This window comes from Hydra vulgaris, chromosome 12, assembly GCF_038396675.1.
Source record: "Hydra vulgaris chromosome 12, alternate assembly HydraT2T_AEP".
NCBI lineage: Eukaryota > Metazoa > Cnidaria > Hydrozoa > Anthoathecata > Hydridae > Hydra > Hydra vulgaris.
In genome coordinates, this window is record NC_088931.1 from 13,865,001 (window position 1) to 13,874,333 (window position 9,333).

The following is a 9,333-nucleotide window of genomic DNA, read 5'->3' on the forward strand; positions in this document are numbered from 1 at the left end:
TAACAAAATGTTTCTCAGCAATAATACAAAAAGTATTTATTTTTATTACAAATGAATAACATTTTTAAAATCTCTATGAAAATATGCTTCTTTTGAGACCCAGGTTGACATGTTTTTGAATAACTTTTTTTTCGACAATATTAGGGACTTTACCCCAAATACTAAAGATTTGAACCCAAATATCTTTACAACTTGGCGTGATAGTAAAAAATGAGTTGCATATTTGAAATCAAAATGAGAAATACTATAAAAAAAACTAATTGCTTGCTCGGCACCAGAAAATTTTTTTTTTTTATATCAATTGTGTTTTATTAATAAAAGTAACAATAAACAATATTAAAAACAACAAAAATTGATAATAGAAATTATAAATATTAACTGTATTTTTTTTTTAATAAAAAGTAGAATAAGCTGGTTTTAAAAGTTGAGAATGAATTGAGAGCTTTTAGTTCATAAAGAAGGTTGTTTCAAGTTTTAATGCTTTGATATTTTATAGATTTAAGTTTGTAATTATGAGAGCGGTGTTTAGAGACAGACAGATTTAAATTACTACTGGAACGAAGGTGACAACAAGTGTTAGCACTTTTTGAAAAGAAATTGATGAAAGTTAAAGGTAGGTTATTGTGTTGGTGGTTCTATACAAATTGACAGTTTAAAAGAATATAGTCACATAGTTTTAATACCTTAGAAGTTAGGTAGAGCATTTTTATAGTCTTGTTTTTGAGGTAGAATAACCTAATAAGAGCTTGTTGATGGGACTGCCTCCATATTTGGCATTCATATCTTAAATGTGAGCCCAAAATAGCATGCTATATGTTCAAGAGTGTTTTAAGATTAGCGTAATGGCGAATTTTGGCTAACATACCATTAGATCTACTTAGTTTCATTGCTAAGTCTTTATAGTAGGATTAAAGGAAAGATTTAAGTCAATTTTTATACCAAGATATTTATTTGAGTCAACAAGTTTAATTTTCTTGCCACTTAATCTAAATTTAATCTAAAGTTCATATGTTTATAGATTTTTGTTTTATTTGATTCAAAGATAACAAGTTCAGTTTTATTAGAGTTTAGAAAAAGTTTGTTGGAGCAAAGCCATTGAACTAGATTGGCAAGATTATGGTTAATGTGTTTGTTAATTTTTTTTAAGGGATTTATTAATTAGCATTAAATTAGTATCATCAGTGAAGTGGTAAACAGTAGCAAACTTAATAGATGTATGAAGATCATTAATATAAAGAAGGAAAAGTAGTGGTCCCAATACTGAACCCTGAGGAACACCATTAGAACATTTTACAAGGGTAAATTTTGAATCATTGATAGAAGCAAATTGTGTATTTTTGGTTAAATATGTAGTAAAGCATTGAAGGGTATGCCTCTGATCCTATATTATTCTAATTTTTTCAATAAAATTGAATGATCTACTGTATCTTATACTACTGTATACTAACACTTTCTGTAAATCAACAGTTACACCACATGCAAAATATCATCAATTGATTTTCTTATCAATTCAGTCATTTCATTGAGAGCGTGAGTTGTGGAGTGATTGGCACAAAATTTATGCTGATGGGTGTAAAAGCATTTAAATTTTTCAGAAAAGCATATTATGCATTACCCTATTATGCATCACCTTCTCAAAGAGTTTACCAATATTAAAAAGCAGAGAGATGGGTCGGTAATTGGGGAAATCTAGTAGCAAGCCTTTTTTAAACATTGGAGTGACTTTGGCAACTTTAAAAATATCTGGGAAAAAAATTTTTAAATGAGTTATTTATAACAGTGCAGAGAGGTTTTAAAATAATTTGTGGGACTAGTTTAAAGAGGAATGTAGGTATGCTATTAGAACCAAGACTTTTTTCAGTTTTGAGAGTGTTTGTAATGAGATCACATATTTCATTTTCAGTTACAGGATTAATAAAAAATGATTTAGCATTTGGAATGTTAAGAAAGTCACTAAAAACGCGTTTAGGGGGTGTGGCTTTGCTGGCTGTTATGTATAGTGCTAAAAAAATTATTAGATATAAATTTAAATTGGTTATTGGTGAATCATGCAACTTTTTTGATAATTTTTTCAAAATCAATTTTTTCAAATATATATATATATATATATATATATATATATATATATATATATATATATATATATATATATATATATATATACATGTATATACATATATATATATATATATATATATATATATATATATATATATATATATATATATATACATGTATATACAATATATATATATATATATATATATATATATATATATATATATATATATATATATATATATATATATATATATATATATATAATTATGATTAACATTTTATGCGTTTTATAGAATATGACCTATGAAATTCTGCATGTAGCAACAAGTTTTAAATGTGAGGCAATACTCAATGCTATTGACGATGCAAAGCAACCTCTTCTTGATGTCATGATTGATAATAAATTTAAGGAATGTATTGCTCACAGTAATGTTCAAAGTTATTTATCTGATCTCTGGAAAGGTTGGTTATTATCCTAGAGTATTAACTCTATAATAATAATAATAATTTTTTAATAATTAGTATTAAAAATTGCACATATTGCAATTCTTTAGGAAATGGCATGCCAATTGAAGGTGCATTTTCAATTTTACTGGCTGTTATTTGTTTCCTTTGTCCACCAGTTTGGTTTTTTCTTTGTCTTCCTTTTCATCGTTGGAACAAGATGCTAACCATAAAATTTATTTGTCACATTATATCTCATCTCTACTTCATAATCATATTATCTTTAGTTATTGTTGTCCCATGGAATCGTTCATATTTAGAGGTAAATGATAAATTATTCTTTTACAGATTTTTTATAAAAAATGTTTTACTTATACACATTTTTAATTGCTGTGCAAGCAAGTATAATCTGTTAGAATATAAAAAATGTCATTTAATTCATTGAATTAATAACATTCATATTTTTCCAATAATACTGTTCTATAATACAATAAAGTCCAGTAATACAATTATAAATTATTATTTATAATTATAACTTAGTTTTTAAATATTATAATTTAGTTTTTACAATTATAGTTTAGTGATAGTGGAAGCTAGGAAGTGTGTGGAGTGGGGGCAAAGGGGTTATTGCTCTTCTACTTTATTATAGCAGTAAATTTGCTAGTTTTTTACTCCTCTTTTTTAAAGATTTATTTTACTTTACCTCTAATAACCAATCAATGCGTGAATATATATAAATATGTATAAATATATGTATAAATGCAACAGAAATTCAATTTTTTTCTATTTATGATTTTTGTTTTTACATGAAGACTTTTAAATGAAGAAGTTTTTTAAATGCTAAAATTGCAAACATTTCAAAGTTTTAAATGCAGTGCACAAAAATCTCATTTTTGTGCAAAATAATAAATAAGCATACAGCATCAAATCTAATTGTATCTAAAACAATAAATAATGTTCAAAACAAAAAAGTCATTGAATGCACATAAGTACAGGGGTTATCTTTTTCCGGATATTTTTGGAATTCCGGATATTTCTGTCAATTTTTATTTTTTTTGAATATCCAAATAGATTTCTGGAAATACAAGGTAAAAAATTTTTTTGTCATCAATTAAATAAAACAGTACAGAATCGTTCGTCAATTACTTTATGCTATATTTTACCTAAGTGAGGCATTATTTGTACAAATAGATTTTTCTTATTTGTATGCGTATATTTATTATTATAGGGATTCCCCATATTGGAGTAATAACTCAGCTTTACATGAATAAAAGTTTGAGCAAAATCACTAAAAATTTTATTCATGTAAAGCTGAGCAATATTCAAATAACGCTGAGTAAAAGCAATTGGTTTTTTTTATTCACCCGGTCTATTAAAAAATGTATGTATGTATTTAAATTATAAAATAAGTTTTGTAATGTTAATTAACGCTTAAACTAAAATTTATAACTCGAGTTTAAGTTATTTGAATAAGCTTTTTTGTTTGATGTCATTTATTAACTACAAAAGGGTTTATCAAAAAGTACCTAGAGATCACTTTAATTGTTTTTTAATTCTTATATATTATAATTCTTATGCTATAATTTTTGTTTATTTTAATTTATAAACTTTTAAGTAAGTATTAAAATACATTTCTTTTATATAGAAGAATGGCTGCCAAAAATTTTCTTTTCAAACACATGAGACATTCTTAAATAAAAAAAAAAAGCATTTTTATTCCCGGATTTTTCTATAAATGTCAAAATATTTTTCCGGATACTATCAGGAAAAAATTTTCAGGATATTTTAAATATGACCAAGATAATCTATGTAAGTATGTTGTGTAAGATATTTAAACAAGACTGGTACACCTAAAGACAATGGTTTTATTTGTGCCAAAGAACACTTTTATTTTGTTTGTTATTATGCAGTGCATTAAAAGCTTGCAACATCTAAGATGATGAAAATGCATTTAATCTTGATTTAATGATGAAAAGATGGATATTAGACAATTTTCAGAACCTATTAGAACATTTATATAATTACTGTATAATAGTGTACTTAACATCTTACACTTGATGAAGAGTACCTTTCACAACACAAGTGTTGTAAAATACTTTATAATAAGAAAAGATTGTCATGTAAATCTTTTAGGTAAAAGTTTTACATACCAAAAGACAATGGTTTATTTATGCCAAAGTAAGAAGACTTTTATTTATGCCAAAGCAAGAGGACTTTTATTTATGTCAAAGCAAATAGACTTTTATTTATGTCAAAGCAAGAAGACTTTTATTTATGTCAAAGCAAAAAGACTTTTATTTATGTCAAAGCAAATAGACTTTTATTTATGTCAAAGCAAGAAGACTTTTATTTATGCCAAAGTAAGAAGACTTTTATTTCGTTTGTACATAAGCAGACTCTGCTTTTTCATATTTGTTTAATGGCTATGGAACCCAGATTCCTCGAATCTTTATAGCCAATTTGGTTGATTGCTTAGAGCATCCAAGTGCAATAATGACAACATATATCAACTACTTAGAAAACTTGATGCAAGAAATTGTGGAAGTATCTGCTAATATTTTGCCAAGCATGACACTTCTTTATCTCTGAAACAAAATCTAACAGCTTTTCTGGGTGATGCAGGAGAGAGAATTACTATAATAAAAGGTGTTTATTGTAAAATTTCTAAAAGTTACTAATGTATTTGGTTATAATACATTGCAATGCCAAAGAACTTAGACCTCACTTGTTTTTTAAGATTCTTATTGAGTTTTCACTTGAATACTGCAGGGTCATTCCATGTCAAATCAATCCCAAGAAAAAATTTTCGGCACCATGCGATCTCAGATTTTGATGATTTTTGGAATACAAACTTATTTTAATGAAAGAAAACTTCACCCCAAATTTTAATGTCTGACTCCTTATGGTTTCTAAGATATCGATACTCAGTCCCAATCTCTTTTTGACTGTTTTTTTCAGCGCCATTTATTTTTTAAGCTAATTGCATAACACAGCTAGCTTTAACATATGAAATACTTGTTCAATAGTGGTGAAAATTTGTACCTAACTATATTTTAGGGAGAGGAAATCAAAAATGATGGCTAAAACACTTAAAAATTTGAAGTTTCCATATGAAAATTTAATTTCAAAATAATGTAATGTAAACTTTTTGTAAGTTTTTTGCCCCATACAAAAAAAATATTTACCTTGAGATGCTTAATATGATTCTGAATAGATACGATTATAAAATTTTTTCCTATTATTCTATATATAACAAACGCCATAATACAAAAAAACTGCAAGTGTATTTTTTTTTAAATCAGACTTTAAGGTTTTATAATAATAAAACCCAAAATTATAGAAATTACAAAAATTAACCATGTAAATAATTAAATTGCAATAAGAAAAATTAAAATAAGGAACAAGAATTAACAACCTTTAACAGTTTCATAAAAAATTATTTCTCTGGTTTGAAGTTTGCTCAGCTTTTTTCAATGTTTTGGTAATCAATTTTACTGATTTTTATTGCCTTCTTGTGATAGTTGTTAGAATATTATTTGTTAACAATACTCATTATTCATCAATCACTCGTTATCTCTAAAAAGCTAACAATATGATCTTGAATGCTAAAATGGATGCATGAATCTAACTTGAAAGTCTTTATTTTCAACATCAATATTCTCAACCAGTCCAGTCCATGGATTTTTATCATATATCAAACATAAAAACACTCCATTGGTTATATTAAACAGGGATTTAATAATCTCATTAGTTTGAAAATTGAAAGCAAATGAATACTTTATTTGTTCAGAAATAACTTTTGTTCCAATGTTTGTGTTACTTATTGGAATGAAATTGTGATAGCTGTGAGTGCCTGGTAACGTTTTTGCAGTTACAAACCTTTGTTCTGTTTCACTCTTACACTCTTGTTTTTCTCTAAAAGAAATTACTTATTCCACAATTGCTAATTGTTATTTTAAACAATTGTTAGAAATTATTGTCCAGAGAGAATTATTTGTGTGACAATTGTTACATGGCTATATCTTTTCTCTAGGAATAACAATATCACTAATGTCTTTCAATTTCCCAGCAAGTATTAGCAAGTATTGTATATTTATTTTTTTACATCCTCCTAAAAACACGAGTGATATTTAATTATACTTATATAATTATGTACAATTACAATAAAGTTTAAAAAAAGTTTCATGGTCAAGTAATAATACTTTTCTTCTTTTTCCATTGTGTGAAATTAATGGATCACAGCAAGTTATGTGGAATGTGGAGTAACGTATAAAGTAAACATATTCATGGTGTAAGCGAAGCATTGCATTTTCATTGATTTCAATGCCAGAACGACTAACAAGTCTTTTTTTACATCATTGTGGCAAATTTTCTTGATATTAATGGATTTCACACATTTGTTTATGACAAATTTTTTTGTTTATTAATTCAATTGAACATCTTTCTTTATCATTCATATTTTTATATTATTTTTTAGTTCTGTAAGAATTAATTTTAAAACAATTATTATTTGAAGATTTGTAGAATAGAAAATCCTTCATTAAACAAGATTTTATAAAATAAAGATCTTTAATGTGAAGTGCAAACAAGTTTATATATTAAATCTGTACCTGAGATTCTGTACAGAGACTTGTTCACATGTTTAATCAAGATTACCAAGATTTGTTCACATGTTCAATTGAGGTTATCAAGATTTGTTCACATGTTCAATTGAGGTTATCAAGATTTGTTCACATGTTTAATCGAGGTTATCAATATTTGTTCACATGTTTAATCGAGGTTATCAAAATTTGTTCACATTTCAATAGAGTTTACCATGATTTGTATATTTTCAATTGAGTTTACCAAGGTTTGTTCACATGTTTAATTGAGGTTATCAAGATTTGTTCACATGTTTGATTAAGGTTATTGAGATTGAACATGTGGTAGAGAAGATAAACAACTTTTAATCACTCTTGTTGCAATGCAACTTGACTTTGGCAAAGCTGACAAAGATGGTACCAATGACCAATGACAAAGATGGTACCAATGTATGTTGAAGTTGTGACTGTTTTAAACTATGTTCAAAAAAAAGATTTTTTCTATCTATCACAACCTCTTTATAAAAAAAATTTTTATAATGTATTAGGACAACATAAGGGTTTTATTAATTTGGTTTATATGCAGTAATAGCTCAATATGTTGAATTTTATGAGTCATTTTAATTTTGTATTTACAACAGTAATATGAAACTTTATAAAAAATTATATTTTAAAATGTTTTTCAATTTGTTATTGTTGTTAGTATTATTTTTGTAATTGTTATTATTATTTTTCTATTATTTATTATTAGTTGTAAACTATTTAACGTTTTTAACTTAGACATACCTTACCCAATGGGAATGGTTGCTTTTTTTGTGGCTTCTAGCATTGTTTGTGAATACTGTGACAGACTTAAATTTTAATCTACTTAAGATATTGTTATGTTTTATATCTGCAATTGGCATATCTATCCATATTCTGGCATATTTTTTCGAAAATCGAAATCGGGAGAATCTAATGTATGCGAGAGACAACGTTTTAGCTTTTGCTTTATTTATTTTGTTTATTCAACTATTTGATTACCTTGCTATGCACGAAATATTTGGTCCATGGACGGTAATGATTGACAACCTGGTAATGGACGTGTTAAAATTTATTGCTGTTCTTGTTTTGTTTGTCGTGGCTTTTACGTTACAAGTGTGCGCTATATATAAACCAGTGTACGGTAAAGCATTAGTTTACATTCCAACTGAAACACTACCCTTTAATGATGATAAGCATCATTTTTTTGCAATTTTTTTTAATTTGTTTTTTGCCATTTTTGGGCTTTCCTCAAAACCGACGAAAATTGAAGGATCTCGACTTGATGTAAGCCCTGCAGAGACGTTTGCACTTGCGACATGTGTCTTTGCGATTTATTTGACAGGAGCAATAGTTATTCTTTTGAATTTATTAATTGCAATGATGGGAAATACTTACGAAAAAGTTGATGAGCGATCATCGATTGAATGGAAATACTTACGAGGAAAAGTTATTTGGTCAATGACTAAAATACAGTCAACACCTAATCCCGTTAATATCGTAACTACCTTCTTAATAGTTTTAAAAGTTGCAGTCACTACAATGTGTTGTTGTTGTCGAATCAATGTTTCTTATTTTTATAAGGAAATGAGCTTCCAAGAGTTTACCGGCATGAAAAAAACTGTTAATAAAGTTAACGAAGAAGTAGATGACACGCTCATTGAGAATGCGATTCCGTGGAATAAAGCGCGAGAGGAGCTTTATATCATTTTGAACTACCGTCCGACAACTCTTAGCGAATATTATGAAAGAATAAAGTAATGTTATATTAAATTAAAAGTGTAGTAAAAATGTTTTTACACCATGAAAAACCACCATAGATTTTTATAGTGCAATAAAGTTACTTAAAATTACGTAAAATTCCTTAAAGCAAGTAAATATCGTGATGCCACAGTTTTTGTAGTTTTATATAAAATTTTAAGAAAATATTTCTTTTAAAAGTCTCTGTTTTTTATGTTTTTAACACTATACGTCAATAACCGCTTGTACACGTTAAGTAGGAATTTCACATAATAGGCCCCTTTTTATGTTTGAACCCAGGTAAAATTTTAATATTAATACTAAAGTTTACATCGGACCGATAGTAAAAATTACGTTGGTTCAAAAGTAAAACATGCCGGCATTTCATGAATATTTAAATTTGAATTGGGTTGATAGTACAACTAGAAGCAAACTTGACTAACAAACTTGACTAACAAACTTGACTAACAAACTAATAAAAAAAAAA

General features: G+C 26.8%; 1 protein-coding gene across 4 annotated transcripts in view; it reads left to right on the plus strand.

The window, feature by feature from the left end:
• Window positions 1–9,046, plus strand: part of LOC101235555 (serine/threonine-protein phosphatase 6 regulatory ankyrin repeat subunit B) — a 95,314-nt gene extending 86,268 nt beyond the window's left edge. For all 4 annotated transcript variants that reach the window (XM_065812260.1, XM_065812261.1, XM_065812262.1 and 1 more), the window contains 3 exons: window positions 2,355–2,523; window positions 2,616–2,827; window positions 7,866–9,046. In XM_065812260.1, the coding sequence (XP_065668332.1) occupies window positions 2,355–2,523; window positions 2,616–2,827; window positions 7,866–8,867 (1,383 nt within the window). In that variant the 3' untranslated portion in view covers window positions 8,868–9,046. The remainder of the gene's footprint in view (window positions 1–2,354; window positions 2,524–2,615; window positions 2,828–7,865) is intronic.
• The last annotated feature ends 287 nt before the right edge of the window (window positions 9,047–9,333 follow it).